General features: G+C 37.9%; 1 protein-coding gene across 5 annotated transcripts in view; it reads right to left on the bottom strand.

Annotated features, from left to right (window-relative positions):
• Positions 1-17517, bottom strand: part of LOC146574897 (metabotropic glutamate receptor 4-like) — a 198429-nt gene that overhangs the window by 21549 nt on the left and 159363 nt on the right. For 4 of the 5 annotated variants that reach the window (XR_014892510.1, XM_085274948.1, XM_085274950.1 and 1 more), the window contains exon 7: positions 9517-9717. The exons of the other annotated variant lie outside the window; for it this stretch is intronic. Coding sequence is in view for 3 of the 4 variants with exons in the window: in XM_085274948.1 (XP_085131074.1) it covers positions 9517-9717 (201 nt within the window). In the remaining variant the exon portion in view is untranslated. The remainder of the gene's footprint in view (positions 1-9516; positions 9718-17517) is intronic. 5 annotated transcript variants of the gene reach the window in all.

Here is a 17517-nt window from a genome sequence, read left to right as displayed (position 1 = left end):
GCCTTGTGACAATGCCGCCCACATCACAAAGCAGTTACTGATCATGGGAGGATTACAGTGACTTTATGAACCACAGAGGCAGTTTTTATATAAAAATATTAAGAACATCGCCAGTATTAGTAAGCTATGACATTTTTGTTCAGAGATTTTAATCATGCAAAGCTTGTTTTATTTTCACTAATGACCAGCGGAATTTCAAAAAGATTAAAGCTATCTGCCTTCCAGTGTCATGGTTGTCTGCCTACGCTGTCATGGTTGAACACATAACCTCAAGCCAAAGCCTTAAAAGCTTGGATATAGACTATGAGATCAAGCGCTCCTATGGACACCTTCAGTGAAAGAGGAAAACGGACCATGAATGTCACTGGCAGCTTTAAGAGAATGATACGGCAATGCGTCTGATATAGTTGTATGTAAAGCCTTGTGGGCCTTTTGGTTATGCTTGCTTTGCAAATTAAATCCTTTCATAGACTGACTGATCTCTTATTGAGTCTCTGAGCAACTGTTAATCTTCTCTTTTATGCACATATACAAAAACAAAGCAGTTTTGCAGTGATTTTATTTATATATTATTTTGTAATAACATTTAAATGGACTATTCTTTATTTTTCTGTTGGGTCATTATAAATATAAAAACAATGATGTTGGTTTTAGTATGTATGTGGGACACACAATAGAGACAGGGTGCATTAAGCCCCAAATTCCTTGTGCTACATTGACTTTGAATAGCATGGAGCAATGTGGTTAGATGCACTAAAAGAGACATCAGCAAGAACAGTGTTTGTACAGTTGAATACTTTTGGATCTTGACAACTAAAGCATTTTCACACCATGTAACTTTTAATATTGGAAATCTGGAGAATTCAAGAAACTAATGCGAGGAGTCAAATGTGAGGAATATGAAGTCCAGCCAAAAACTAAGAGTAAGAAGCAGCTGGGTGCTAATCAAAGCAGTTGATTAACTGATCGTCAGCAAGTGTGACCAACTCTATAAAAGCTTCATAACAGTACAATTAGAAAAAGACTGAGCAAGTATTTCTTAATAAGAAGGAGAAAAAGGGGAAAAGTCTTTTCTCTATAAAGAACACAGCAGCACAGCTTAAATATGTAAAGCTGAACCTAATCAACCCATAAGACTTGTGAAGCGATGTCCTTTAGACAGGTGGGTCCATAGTAGAGATGGTTGGCCTTAATGTACAGCATGCACTTGCTGAAAACCAAACACATATCAGAACAAACACTTCATGCTAGCTGTCAAGCACGGTGGTGATAATACTGGGTTGTTTTTGAGCCACAGGACCTGTGCACCTTGCAGTCACTAGGTCGACTGAACTCATCTATATGTGAAAATATTCCAGAGTCAAATGCGAGGTCATTTTTCTGACAGCTAAAGCTTATTGAAAAATGGGCCAAACAAAAGCGCAATGACTACAAGCACACAAGCAAATCTACAACAGGATGGGTGAAAAAGAAAAGAATCAAGGTGTTGACCCAGTCAAAAGCTCCCAATTCAACCTGACTGAAACGCTGTGGTGGGCCCTTGAGAAACATTTGTATAAACAAGTGCCTGCAAACCAAAATCAACTTAAGCAATGTTCTACAGATATTGTAAAGATGTTGTACAGTAATTTTACAGAGATTACTTATTGCTGATGAAGTTGGTTCCACAAGTTATTTAATCATGTGGTGTACTTTTCTTTTCAAATGACTATAAATGACCTTGCTATCACATGATATAACGCTAGCTTTCTAAATGCTAACTAGACATAGCTTTTCTAGAATAATGCAGTATGGGGGGCCAAATACTTTGGGACTAGAACAGGATATCAACAAAATTTAACAAAATATTGGCCACTTATTTTTCTATAATGAAACAAAATTAAAGAAAAATGGGGAAATACAATCTTAAGTGTGCAGGAAGGTAGTTTATTTTGCGGCACTATGGTCAGTTTTCAGTTGCAGCTAAGAAATTAGATTTCTCATCCCCTAAACTGCTTGTCTAAATAGTCAACTCTCAAGTCCAGGAAAGATTTATTTGCACAGAGGACTGTTCCATGGCTCCATTGTGCTGTGAACTGTAGCCTGGGGGTAGCACAAGTGTGTACCTCAGGCTGCTCGTTTGGGGTTAATGAGGTGCTAGTAATTATATGTAATATTTAATGATTTTGACCTCTTTCTGTCTTGCACTGTTGTGACAATCCCGAGTAAATGTATACATAAACTCTTTAATAATTGCCATGATATGATCATTAATCCAGCATGTGCTTGTTCTGCATCGATGCACAACCAGAACACCTCAGTGAATGACAACAACATGACAGCTGGTCATTAACTCTTAATGACCTGTACCCAGACACAATGTCGAATTTGGCATGGATCCACTTTCACTCTTTAAGCCATTCAGTCACAGGCATGACCTGTACATGATTGCTCAGTCATAGCATATACACGTTCACTATCTGCAAGTACTCTTAAACTGGCCCTAAAATGTTCTGAAAGCATGCAAGTGGTTGCTTTTAAAAACCCTATAATATGTGAAAATGTATATATTCAAATCACCACAACACATCTGGGTTTTGGATCTGCTAAGAGAGTGTAGATATTTTAAAACACTGCAAATTGTCACATAAAAGCCAGTATTTAAATATTACCCAACACAAACAAATGAAGGACATGCAAAAAGCATCAGAGGAGTGAAAAAACAGTAATGTTAGAGCTAGCATGGTAAATTTAGCATAATGTGGAATCTCACAGCACTATTTTCATCAGTGCAACAGCAGCTATATCACACTAAACATTTTCTCTTTACAAAACAGAAACACAGCTTTCATTTAGTCTGTCTCTGCCTTATTTGGGAGCACCATAAAATATTGTCAATACAACCTGACGTGCAGCTGTTTTAAAAGCATGTAAAAGCATGAATATACCTTTTGAGCTTTCAGTGTGCTGCAAGTGTTGCTATTGTTGTATTGACTCATTTAATCTAGGCTCAGAAAGATGCAAAAAGACCCAAAAACACTCACTAGAATAGTAAGTGAATGAAAACAGTGCTTTCATATGGAATGATGAGAAGTGTTTTTGAATCCTACTTCAAAACTTTCACAATGAAAAGTCATCAGTGTAAAGCAACTTCAGAGATTCTCTTCACGAGCATAGTCTCTCCCTCTGTCTGTGTTTCCGAGCAACATCTGCCAGCTTTCCACTGCCACACCCCGCTGCTCTAAAACTGGTTTGTTCAGTTTATCGTCTTCTGCTGACTCAGCAGTTCTAGCCAGAAAAACACAAGTAAACACTGCACTTCCAATGCGTAACAAATTATTTAGGGCTGATGAAGAGACAAAATTGTGTTATGTGGCCATGTACTGACACTGCCTTACAAACAAGAACACAGAAAAGCCACTCTCGTCTGAAAAGCAGTTCAGCTATAGTACAACTAAGGTGCGTGCACAGGAACACTCTCAAAGGACTTTAAATGTGTTTCCATTGGCTGACAAAGCTCCACCGCACTCTCCATCTTTCCAGAGGAGAAACACAGTCTGACAGTAGCTCCTCATGCCTGGTTAGCTCTGACTACGAGCTCTTTGACGCTGTCCACACTACACTGAGTGGTGGTCAGTCATTCTCTGTGTTTCCACATTACCTGCAACACACCATAGCCACGAGGTCACACCTCCTACAGTCACCCTGAATACGATTTTAAAATGAGAGCGGTTCATCAAACGGTTACAAGCACTAGCATTAAAGAAGGCCTATTTCTGGTAGAATTAAAGTTGTTTCAAATAAAGATAAATAACAACCCCAGCTGGTATTTCAACATTTTCTTTACTGTTATAGCTTCTGTATTAGACACAGACTCTGTAAACAACAGGATGTACTGCTCATCTGAGGGGACAGAAGTTGATAGTAGAGAATGATAAATAGATCTTTTTTTAAGATAATGTCTGTTCCTATAAGATATGGGGGGATCTTTTGTCAATAACATGATTGAGTATGATGCCGAATACAAAAAAACCCCAGACATACTGCACATGCAAAAAAATATGTCAGTATAGAATTAGCTTTTGTGCTATGCAACAATGAAGATCTTGCACATCCTTGAGAAGAAAGAGAAGTGTGGAAAAATGGAAAAACCTGAGAGCGTGCCTTTATTCCACACTCATAACTGCTGTCCCTGGTGAGAAAGACAGTGGAAAGGCCACTGCTTTTCAGTCAGAGGTAGAACAAAAACACCTCCCCCTGATGTGATTGCAAGAGCCATGAAACACTGACAGGAAGCTCCATTCAACTGTGGCCCACTGAAGCCTCAACAACCATTAGATACATGCATTGCTGAAAAGGAGCAAGAAAAGGAAAGCTCTAAAGTGTCAAACAGTGGATAAAGATAGATTGAAGGTGTTTGATTCTTTCGCTTTGTGGGCTGCAGCTCCAGCTGCTACTGAATGAACCAATAATCAGCACTTGTGAAGTTGGTGATTTACAAAAGAGGAGACACAGTTACATCCCCAGATACATCTGTGTGGGAAAATACAAAAGAATAAAAGCTTTTTCGAGAAAGCACAGACGCCACAGACCAATAGAAATAAATGTTTTTTGACTTTTCTTTTAATATTTTCTAAAAGGTTATCTGTCATCAGCTACTGTGTCCCTTGTTGAGCCCATGACAGTCTGCTCAGATATTGATGCATTTATGTATTTTCCTGGCACATGAGGAGCAGGTTTAGTACATCTTTGTATTTAAAGGAACTTGTTGACCTTTACCAGTTTCAACATCTGTAATGTAAGACAGAGTGCATTTGAGCTGTGTATGGACTTAACTATGCAGGTCTGCAGAGGAAGAAATTAGAATTATTTTTAGAAGATATCTGCTGAAACTGCTTACAATAAACAGAAATGTGTAACAATAGATTCTTGCTGGCTCGGCCTCAAGAATGATTCATCACAACAAAGAATGACCTACTTTCACATACATTTCTGTCAATTTGTAGGAAGAAGCAGGACAACTGCTCAGTGTATTTACTGCTGAGTAACATGCTAATATCCCAACACAGAGATAAATATTATCTTTGAAGTTTTTGTACACTGGCCAGTAAGTACAGTCTCAGCTGTTGGGCTGTTTTATGTATCTGGACAAGTTCAATATACTACTGTGAGCTGATGCAATTAGATGAAGTGTAGCGTAACCTCAAGGCAACCCCTCTGGTCTGAATATAGTCTCCCTGCTAAGAACAAAATTCAGCTCAAAAGTGCTTACTGCACAGGAGTTTTCTGTCCCTGCTCACAGGCTAAAACCCTGTTGAAACCAATTTTTACAGAGAGCATCTCTCAATCATTACTTTACAAACAGCCCAATTAAATAAATGTTTGAAATGATTGTGGATGCACTTATAATGCACACACATTACTAACATGCTATTCCATCATACAGTTCTTATATATTCAATATGTCAATTTTAATTCAATGTCTTGTTTCCCATGGTCGAAAATGTCATTTCTTGTAGGAGCATCCAAACATCAGCTCTAAAAGGGAGAAACAGAAGTTGCATTAAATTCAAGAGTGGTTGCCTTTGAACCTCCAGGCTTACTGGTCTATATACAGCATACGAAATTGGACACATCACTGTCTAGACAATGACATAAACATGATTTGTCTAGACAGAAACTATCAGAACCTGTTTGTCTGGGATGAAAAGAAAACTACAGAAGCTGTTTTACATCAGATCACGAGAACCACTTTCAACAACATACTGCATGTTGCGAGTTGTTTTTATCTAACATTATTGGATCCTGAGCAGCTCAGCTGGTGTGGAGCAGTGCTAAGGGCACCTGATTTACTACTAAGCCAGGAGATTGTAATCAGTACTTTACATCAATATATCATAAATAGGGTGAAAAGAGCTGAACTGATGCAAAAAATTGTGTTGAGGAATTATGTAATAAGATTTTAAAAAGGTTGCTCTTGTGCAAAACTCTTGAATCACTCCTCATTTCTTACTGTATTTCCCAGAGGAGAAGACCTTGTACTCCAGATATCAAGATATACTGTATTTAAGACAAAGACAGAGTGTCTACAATTCTAATGATCCTGAATTCTCTTAGGCAGGCTGCCTTGAAGTTGTCCTCAGGAATTGCCTGCCTTTTGTTCTCTTTCAACATGAACCCACACTGCTTCAACAATTCTGAGATCCGGGCTCTAGGGAGACTAATCCACGAGTGATAACGTCCATTGTATGTGTTATCTATCAAAGTATTGCATTGGCAGCGTGTTTTGAATCATTATTATGCTGAAAAAGGTTTCAAGCATAAACGTTGTGTAGATGGTGATATTCATGAAAACTTTGCTTGTAATTTTATTTATATTTGCATGGTAAATGGTCTGTATTTGTATAGCGCTTTTACCTGTCCCCCCTAGGGACCCCAAAGCGCTTTACACACCCAGTCATCCACCCATTCACACACTGGTAGAGGCAAGCTACAGTTGTAGCCACAGCTGCCCTGGGGTACACTGACAGAAGCGAGGCTGCCATATTGCGCCATCAGCCCTTCTGGCCAACACCAGTAGGCGGTAGGTGAAGTGTCTTGCCCAAGGACACAACGACCGAGACTGTCCGAGCCGGGGCTCGAACCGGCAACCTTCCGATTACAAGGCGAACTCCACACTCTTGAGCCACGATCGCCCAGATGTTCGAAATAGACAGATAAATGGTAAAAATGGTAAATGGCCTGTATTTATATAGTGCTTTACTAGTCCCTAAGGACCCCAAAGCACTTTACACATCCAGTCATCTACCCATTCACACACATTCACACACAGGTGATGGCAAGGTACACTGTAGCCACAGCCACCCTGGGGCACACTGACAGAGGCGAGGCTGCCGGACACTGGCGCCACCGGGCCCTCTGACCAGAAAAGCTATAGAAAATAGAAAAGTAGAAATAAATAGAAAAGTTTATCTAAAAATTTGGTCACTGCCAATCAAATTGCTTGGTGGATCAAAATCTGACCTGCATTTATCATTCCATTAATTTTGACAGGATCCCCAACACCATTTACTGAAATGCACTACCAAACCATGACAGAACCTTCACCATCTTCTATAGATAGCTGCAGACACTCAGTGATGTACCTCTCTCCTAACCTCGTACATATTGATAACGATTTAGTTTAAAAATATTACATTTGGATGCATCCCTCCATAAGACTTTTAGACATTGATTTCCAGTCCAGTTCTTGCGTGACTTGACATTCGTCAGCCTTTTCTCCCTGTTTCTCCTCCTTAAGAAAGCCTTCTTGATAGCCACTCTTCCACTAAGACCATTTCTGATTAGGCTTCGGTGAAAAAATAGATGGATCAACTCAAGGGCCAGATGCGTTTCTCAGGTCCTGTGTCACATCTTTGTTGGATTTTTTTCCCCAATTTGTTAAGGACACAAGTTTCAGATACAGTGCAACTGTTGTAGATCAATTTTCTTTAGGCTGACCACTTCTTTTGTCATCTATTTGTCCAATTTCCCCCTTTTTTTAAGGACACACTGCAAACCATGCCAAGTTTTCAGCTAATGACTCCTTTTCAGTGCTTGAATGATTTTAATATGACTAAAAAAAAGCAGACAATGTCAAAAAAAAGCTAAAAAAAAAAACAAACCAAAAACCTCACACTTTGATAGACCTCAAGAACACCTGGAGAACTATTGCTCAAAACCACTTTAACGAATTACAAGAAAATCTATTTCCTTGAAAGTAAAACAATTGTAAAAAAGTAAAGGGGGGTGACTTGAAACTTTTGCACAGTACTATATTTGCGAAAGTAAAAATTACATTTTACTGAATACTGTACACAGTCCTGCTTTGGTAATAATGCCGCAGGCATGGTGCTTGTTGCCTAAAAACCACTGACTCCTGCTGAAGTATTACAAGGAACTAGCTTTATGTCCATCAGTGGCGTAATTGTGCTCAGTTATGATTTCAATTCATCAACTATGGCATTGTAATAGTGGTAGCAGATTTCAGGAGTTTACACTGCTTTACTCTAACAAGCAACATTTTGGCCCAGATAACTCAGCACAGAAGTCAGTAGTGATTACTGACACCACTTAAGTAAAAGCTTTTTAGGCCAATAAAAAAAAAAAAGTGTCCCCATTTATTGCCACACTTAGGGTCTATGTGGCAACCTAGTAGTGCTCTAGTGCTATTTTTTATAAGTAGGTTGTTTCAAGCTTGTAAACATGGATTTAACAATGCATCTAAAACTGACTTTGGGCAATGCAGCTAAAGACTATGTCATAACCCCAAAATGTTGACTGTATGTTCAAAAGCAGGTTTAATGATACCAAAACCTGCAGAATCACCCAATCAAATTATTTTGAAATTAAAAATATAAATTTACTTCCCAAATGTGAATTAAACATTAAATTGACATTCTGCCAATGTAATAACTAGATATTAAAATGACAAATTAGCTTGAAGAGCATGAGTTCAAATGAATAATTTATCTGTGCAAACACTGCATACTCAAGTCTCTATGAAAGAATTATAATTGCGTTAAACAGCTTTGCTTTAAAAAGGCTGACTATATAATGAAACTCTGGATCACTGCTCTTTGTGTGAAAGCAGTCAATTATTAATATGCCAGTCATGAATGTGAACTTGACTGATAACTGGGTTTAATGTAATGCTACATAAAGAGTTGGGAAATAGGTCATACAGTAGAGGGGGGAAAGTAAGTTGTGTGCTGGGTCGGGAGCCATATATGGCATCTCAATGTAAGACAATGTTCTTCAAACTGTATGGTTGTGTCGAAAAAAAATAATTCTAATAATGTGAAAGTCAAGTACTTATCATTTTAACCCTCAAACACAGACCTCGGATGGCCATTGAACTTCTATAAGCAATGTATGTTTGTAATCCTACATTGCTTGCATCTTTCACAGCACACATTTTCAACCTTAAAACTTCACATTTAACATGAAAAATGTGAAGTTTGTAGAAAATGTGCATTGAGTTTCCTACAAAGTCAGTGGGAAATATATAGCAGTCATATATAAAACATTGTTCTGCAATTGAAAGAAGAGAAGAATCATCTCTTTTTAGCATTCACAGCCTCACAGACCTTTTATCCAAAGACTTCAAACCTGGATTGATCTGTCCATTCTCTCCATACCACTTTTTTTCTTCTTTTTTTAACCATTTATAAGCGGGCGGTTGAGGACCACTAAAGCATTTGTTTCTCAAAAAACACCTGCTTCTCAAAACCCTTTCAGCTCTGCCACAAGGGTTTTTCAAAAAGGCTTTTCGAATTACCAGTTAGCCTTTTAACATAAAAACTTGCATTTGGTAACAGAATGTGCCACTTAAATACGAGAATGACAGCTGCCAAAAAGGGCCCTGTAACACGTGATGTAACCCATCACTGATTCATAAAACTTATTCTAATAAACTTTAATTGACATAAGATGTTGTCAATTCAAAACTAATACCAAATGACCCTAAAAGTGTATATTTGAGTGTCTATAACTGACCTGAAAAGTTGAGACGACGAATATGCTTCAGCAGATGAGTGCCATTTATGGGGTCCATTTTAGCGCAGAGACCAACCTTGCCCGGGCACAGCTCCTTGTGCATGTTGTGCAAGGCATGAGCCATTGCATAGACGGCATCAATAACAAACTGTACCTTTCCTTCCTGCTCATATTGCGAGTCCTTTCCGATTCGCTCCTGATCTGAAAGACATAGACAGATGCATGTGTGTGGTTTTATAAGTATTAATTGGTTAAAAGAATTCATGAAATAATTCAAATCGTGGTAAGTGATATATGTAATGATCTGCAGTCATTCATTTGGTTTGGTCACCATGTCAAGGACAAGGTTGAGTCCAGTATTAGTATCCATGTAGTCAAGCAATCATGTTTGAGACAGAAAAAAGATTTTACAAGTAGATTTAAACGACTCAATCAGGCAAAAAATCTGTAGCTCTATCAGCCACATCATGCAATTAAGAAAACTGTATTCATTTAAAGGCATGAGCGGTTTCCATGAGTGGATCCAGCTTAAAGAATTATCTACTTGTGAGTTTGTCTCTGACACTTGTTTAAAGAAGGCCGATGATAAAGTTGCATATTCAGTGCCTGTTCTAGACAATTAATATGCACAATTATAGCAAAAAAAAAAAATCCATCTTGAAACTAATTTATAAAGTAACTTGATGAAGATACTACTGATGTGTGCCAATAGTCAGGAAAACTTATCTTCTCAACACTTGTCTTCTGTGTCATCCCCACTCTGGATGGCAGCTTTTAGATAAGACAATTGTGTTCACGCTACTTGGAATGAGCTAAACCTTTTAAACGAAGGGTGTGGCATCAGTCCAAAAGACAGAAGAAAATGCATTGCTCCTCAGTGAGTCTTATTTTTTATGTACTGAATGGTGTTGCCTCTTGCAATTAGCTAGAAAGTAAATATCTGGATCGCTGCAGAGGACCAAATCAATTCTAATATCTGGAGTGCAAGGTCTTCTCCTCTGGGAAATCTCATCTGTTAAAAATGAAGAGTCTTTCTTATATCTTCTGAAGGAGTAGTAGAGTTCCCTCTGTGTGATTTTCGTGAGCATTATGTTTTGGGCCTGCATTTCTATTCTACAAATTTTAAAAATATGCCTCATGCTATTTTTCATTAGTTGCTTTAAACAGTTCTTCCAATTTGATCAATTTTTTGTATTCTTTACCTTCTTGACTGAGTGTCCAACTCTGAATTCAGTATTTATTGCCTGGTTCAATTTAGAAGACCCAAAGAAGCAGGAAATAGAGACATCCATTCACAGGACAGGGATAATCCCCTTATGGGCTCAATGTAATAACTCGTGATAGGAGTTTATTAATCCTGGCTCAGGTTGTTCCAGAGGTTTTTGTGATTGTTAATTGCTGTGAGGAGGTGGGGTCTAAGGAGATACAACGTGCCAATCCTAACTTCGGCTGTCTGCTCACATGCATGAAGTCTTAAAGCTGTTTCTATGTAAATCTCCTGTATGTGCATTAGCCATTATTAAAAGCAGGTGTGTTCAATTAAGATTTACAATAGACTAATTACTAGGGATAAGCTAATGATAGAGCTGCATAGAATTCAATTAGGCTTTGCAAGTTAATAAGCACACAGCAGGGAATGAGCTGCTGATACTCACACAATAATTTCCATATTGTTGGTTGAAAAAAATACTTGATGCTATAGAGCTTCTTAACTTACTTCCATATTTTTCAGTATATTTCAGTAAGTAATTTGGTTAAATTCTAGGTTAATGCATTAGTAAACTAGAGTCTTTTTAAACATGACAAAAAGTAAGTTAAACCAATTTTGCCATAGGACAGAGAGTAACTAAATCAAAACCTAAGCCATGCCAAAACCTGACTCTATTTAAAAGTAGAGTTTACTGTAATGCAGTGAATGATTTTCAAAAATAAAAATGGACAGACCTGCATTATACTAAACATCTCTTAATCTTTTAAATCAGGTGTTTTCAGTCTCATTGCCACAGACCAAGCACCAAGGATGTAGTCAGTTTTTCTAAACATTTGTGAAAGAATAGGTTGTTTTAAAGAGCTCACTGAATCCGAATGTAGTACTCTAATAGGATGCCACAAATACAACAAGTTAAAGTCACAAAATTTCTTAAACATAAAAAATAAAAAAAATTTTTTATATAAAACATTGGTATTGGTTGAAAATTCCACAGTTGGTGCCTCCCCTTCATATAATTGTTCAAACAAATACGGCTTAATAACAAGAAAGACATTATACTGTCAGAACCGATGTGAACTAATGAACTACAAATGATCAATATCAATATTAAAAGCCACCTTAACAAACCTCAACCATATACAGGCTAGAACAGTTTTTTGTGACTATGTGGTTATCTGATACTTTTGGACATGCCGATATACAGCTTTCACAAGTAAACTTTTTCCTAAACATTATCATGCAACAACTATCCTCTTGAGGTGCAAGCTATTTTCGGCAGCTACTTCAATCCGAGAGAGTGCTAGCCTCCAAATCAGCAAAGGTCTCCTTCTGTTAGCCATCTTTCATTTGCTAGATCTCCAGCTCCTCACTGCAGACCAAAGGGGTTTTAAGTCTCAGATTATCTCATGAGCTTTTGAAAATGCATGAATTATTGTTGGAGGTTACGGCTCAGTAATTAAGGGCCACAGGGCCTTGATTGGACAGAGATTGTCACAGTTTGGCCGCCATGCTTATGCCGTGGGGAATCCTGTGAGCCAGAGTGGGTGTGAGAGTGATATTTCTCTCTCAGTCTTGGCAGGCCACCCACACTAACTTTGTATTGTCTCTTCTCCATAAGACAGTTTCCCTTTTTCCTTCTGTCTCTCTTTGTAGCTAACTCCTCATTGGCATTTTGGCACTCTCGCACAACTTTTCCAAGCTGGCGTTTTGCTTTCAGAGAAATCCTTTTAGATTAAGCAAAGCAGAAGCTGAGTGTGGGTGTCTTCCACTGAGGTGAAACACAAGACATTATGTGACAGACAGTGTGGGCACAAAACCTTTGACCTATTTTTCAGCTTACGACCGGCTGCAGGCCATCCAATCCACTGAGGCAATCGGACCATCTTTTAAGTTAATGTGACGCTGCTGACATGTGTCACGCACCTTCATTTCACATTTTCTGTGAATTTTCCTATACGTGATTGTAGAGCTAAAGTCTCAATTCATGTCGGACTAAAAATGTGCTGTTGTGTGTATGTTTTCAGTCAAACAGAAATAGTAATTTAAAGTATATTAAAAAAATATCAAAAATGATAACAAATATGATATCACATTTAAAAAACTGTTATTGGATTAATACTCAAAAAAGAAAACTCAAAAAATTGGTTATTGAAGCAAATAATTAAAATGCAACTTCAAGCAAATGTAATTTCAATATTAACACTGATTTAAAAAAAAAATAATCATTTTACAACTATACTGTATTAATGTTCAATAAACATGTCACAGCTGGTTTTATCACCCACAAAGCCATTGATAAGTCACAACAATGTAATAAACAACAGTGTAACCAACAAATGGTACCTTTTGAGCCCCTCAGAACCAACTGAACAATGTTTAAACCCCACAGCCTTCCTGAATATTGTCTGTGTTTATCCCTTTCTGACCGCAGTCTACCCATCTTCTGATGGCTGCTTGCAGTTGGATAATGTTCCATGTCACAAAGCTCATCTCAAACGTGTCTCTTGAACATGACAAAGAATCCATTGTCCTCAAAATGCCTCCAGAGTCTCTAGATCTAATCTAATAGTGAGCTGCATTGGGATGTGGTGAAACAAAGATTTGCTGGATGGTTGTGCAGTTGACAAATCTGGAGCAACTGTGTGATGCTATTATGTCAATATGGACCAGAATCTCAGAGCAATGTTTCCTGTCACCTTGTTGAATATGAAGAATTAGGGCAGTTCTCGAGGCAAACCCAGTCCAGGATTGGGGTTGACCTGGATTAGGCTGAAGTGGAGTCCAACTCAGGTGCACCTATTAAAGTGGCCAATTAGTGTATATGCAAATAACCTATTTGGTTACATCATATTAGCAAACAGATTTCAAAACCTACCCCAGTCAAATTTCTAACTAATTAAATGTAATTGCTATTTACTGATTAATAGTTGTATTAGTTGTATCGTCTTTTTCATGTTCTCACGCTTGGAATCAACTCAAGGGTAGGCTTTAAATTTTAAACTATTTAAACTCTCCATCACACCACTGATCAGAGATTTTCTGCTTCCTAAAATAATTTAATCTATTTCCACAATGAATTCAATTACTTTTTACAAAATCCTTTTTGTAATAAAAGGGCAAGCTGTCCAATATATTCCCCATCTCTTACCCAGAGAAGGCTGAAAACCCCCCTAGTCACCCTGGAACGCTGTTTAGGGTGAGCAGTATAAAAATAGATGGTTGGATGTGAGAGCACATGCGCGGTTTATCTGCATTACTTTCTCTGTGCTGTTCCGCTCACATCGTTAATACAGAGGCGAAACACACAGCCAGCGAAATGGGTCCCTGCTCTACCTCCCCTCTCCTCTCAACATTAATCAATATCAGTTTTACATCTCCTTCATTCCCAGATAAAAGACAAGTCTCACTTTTTTTCTTCAGTCACTCATGCCCTCCTTATCCTTTGATCACACTAAGCAGTCTAACCCTCTCAGGACACTGATAATTCTGCAGCATGCCCCATGTGGTTTTTGCACAGCTGCCACAGGGACACTGCAAAGCTCCCCACCAGTGAAGAGGCAGCTCAAGTGTCATACTTTAACCTCAAACAAATTCTGTGAGACTCTCACTCCCTGTGAAGCAGAGCTGATAGGGAAGTTTAATACTAAAATGTCTGTAATGAGCGAGACAAGTGATAGAAGAACAGCTACTTAGTGTGAGATGCAGGTGCCTATACAACACTCACTCCTAGTATAGAGATAAACTTAACGATGTCAATGTGGGTATTTTCAGAGCTATTAATTTAGCTTCTGCAGCAACTGAAGGCTAAAAATATTTCTAGTGCATAATCATTGAGAGTACAAATAATCATTAAAGATCATCATTGGTTTTATTGGTAGATAACAATCATTATATGTTTGCTTCATTTGCTCTTTTTCCTTGTCTCGTTGTGGAACACTTCCTCGTATAACAGTTTTTCCCCATTTATAGTTTTGGTTTCATTGATTGAATCCACCTTGCAGATAAAACACACATTTACATTTTGAAGCAGAGCATCTTTATTTTTAAGGATTAAACTGGAGATTCTCTATAGATTTATAAATTCAGCAAATCCCATAACATAAAACAGAGCTTTGATATCTCTGATCAAAAACTAAACTAACCTTGATCTCTACAGTGATGAATTCAGTAACTTTGTTATAGTGTGTGTGTGTCTGAGGGAGTGAGAGGTCGCTGCAAGGGTCACTGCAAATAAGTACAGGGCCGAGTGATCACCTTTACTTTGATGAAAATTTCTATCCTGATCAGAGCGGTTCCTTCTGATAATGCATGAAGGGTCACCTCAGGGAAATTTTGGGCCAGTACTCATAACCTTTATCAGAATGCAAAGTTAAGGAATATCTTTGGGAAAATTGTGTTAGAGAATAGATTTCCAGAGACCTGCCAAATAAGTACCAAGGTGTATTAAGCCTGTTTTGGTTGCAGAAAATAACCCAACAAAATAAGCCACATTAATGCTCCCTTACTTCATTATAATAAACTCTGTTGCTGTAATTGCTCAAAAATGCAGTACCCAGCTATTTTAAGAAATGATTTGGCCTTTTGTTTTGTTTTGTTTTTCAAAAAACAAAACAAAAACAATGCGACCTGATGAGTTTTAAAGGTCTGCATCATCTACAAGAAACACAAGGACTATGGAGTGCCACAGACAGAGCTGGAAAGTCAGACAGTATTAATAAACAGTTTGACATTTTGTTTTGTTTTGGTCTGCACAGGATTTTGTGACATTAAGAAATATTTAGATTACCAACTGGCTTATCTTCTATAACTTGGGAGGGAGGAAACAGGGTGGTTTGTTTATTTGCAATTTTTACCACAAAACACTAATTCAAAACATATATTGTAAATCTTCCCCCAGACCCATGTGTTAATATCAATCTAGATCGGTATTCAACATTCAGTATTAAACTACTACAGATATTTCAAGACACAAAGAAGAATAAATGGAAATACATTTGCTCCCAAACATAAACAATGTGCCATGTTTTCCATCTCATTTATATAAGGAAATGAAAACATGGTATGAGTGTTGGCCATGGTGTTGATCAGACTGCAGACTCCCAGAGGGTCACTGGAGTTATCTAGTTTTTTTGTTCTTGGCAACATTTCCTCTTGGGGGGGTGGGCAGGTCAGTGTAGCCAATCAGTAGACAAATTGATCCATCAGTACTATCTTATCCACCTGAGTGATGCCCTGAATGTAACCCTCTGTGTTGGGTTTTATTGCCTGTGAACACAGCACCAGCTGTTGGTTCTGCAGCTCACCCCTTGAGTAAAAGTATGTCTCTGGTGTATTTTGTTTGTACTGTTTCACCAGGGCTGTTTCAGTTATTTATTGTTTTACCAACCCTGCCCTTTATCTACAAATAAATAAACATTAAGATTCTCTAGAGTCTCAGCACAGGGGTCCTTGTCTTTTATCATTACATGTTATTATACACATTAGTACAGCAGAGGTAAGTGGCATGATCATCCACAATCACGCATAATTGCATGTCAACATGCCCATTTACACCGTACGTCAGAATTGCTTTGCTTTGGTGTAGTTGTTATGACTTCTTATGCTCAACAAAGGAAGAAAAGCAGGTTTTACTGTACCTCCATGTTACACCCCGGCCTAGGCAACCGGAGTGCAACACGAAAAAAGTAAAAATAAAGAAAAAAAAACACACACAAAAAACCCCACTAAAGCTCACCACCAAAATCCCGAAACGAAAGTATTGACAAATCTATTTACAACAAACTATTTATTTACAACAAAACACCAAACTATTTACAACACGGGGGAGATCGCGACCATGACACACTGAAACACAGGGTTTAAATACCTAGAGGGAGGAATCAGGAAAATGGACAACAAGAGGGAAACACAGCTGGGGCAACTCAGAACTGACGAGACAGGGAAACGTAAACTGAAAAGACTAAGATAACACAGACTTTCAAAGTAAAACAGGAAACACATAACAGTCACGCCAAAAACAACACACTGACAACACCGAAACGTAACACTCCACTGTCAGTGGTTGAAGAAAATTTGGAAACATTAAGGTAAAAGATGCAAAATAAGTCAATTCAACATTTGCAATACAAAGTAATGTATAGCGATTTAGTAGTATATCAGGTAGTCCAACTGCTATATTACAAAACAAATATTATTATTTGTCAGTATATTTGTGTTGCCATTTATACCAACTGATAAATGATGTGAAGACGAGATGGGAGAAACACCCTTCAACCATGTCCTGAGTGTTGCATTACATAGTTTGTCCACCAGGGGGTATTCTGCAACTTCCCTGTTGCCAAAAGGTGTGGCCACAAACACAACAACAAGCTGAGGAGTAGAGCATAATTAATTAACCTAGGACTTGTTGTGATGATAAGTTTATTTATAAAACTGCACTGTTATATTATCTTAGTAATAACTTAAATAGCTTCACATAAAAAAATATGGACTGATATAATGGGATTTTTAAATTGCTTAATATCGATATCAGTCTTGAGAATCCTGTATCAGCTGGGGTCTCATATCAAGTATATTTTTCATAGAGTTAATTGAGAAACTGTTTAGAGGTAATATATCTAAATGGGAATGTCTCCTCTGGCAGTTAACTACCTGACAAATCAGAGTTCTTCATCACATTTAGAAAAGTAAGCTGTAAATTTTGCACTGCCACAAAGTCCTCTTGACTGAGTGGTCTATTACAGTCACTTCAAATTTTACCATGCAATAAATAGCATGGTAAAATCTTTGGA

This window comes from Mchenga conophoros, linkage group LG5, assembly GCF_057382185.1.
Source record: "Mchenga conophoros isolate Kocher_MC1m ecotype Shallow Benthic linkage group LG5, M_conophoros_male_GT1.1, whole genome shotgun sequence".
Taxonomy (NCBI): domain Eukaryota; kingdom Metazoa; phylum Chordata; class Actinopteri; order Cichliformes; family Cichlidae; genus Mchenga; species Mchenga conophoros.
The sequence above is the reverse complement of the archived record's forward strand: the minus strand, read 5'-3'. Positions and strand labels throughout refer to the sequence as shown.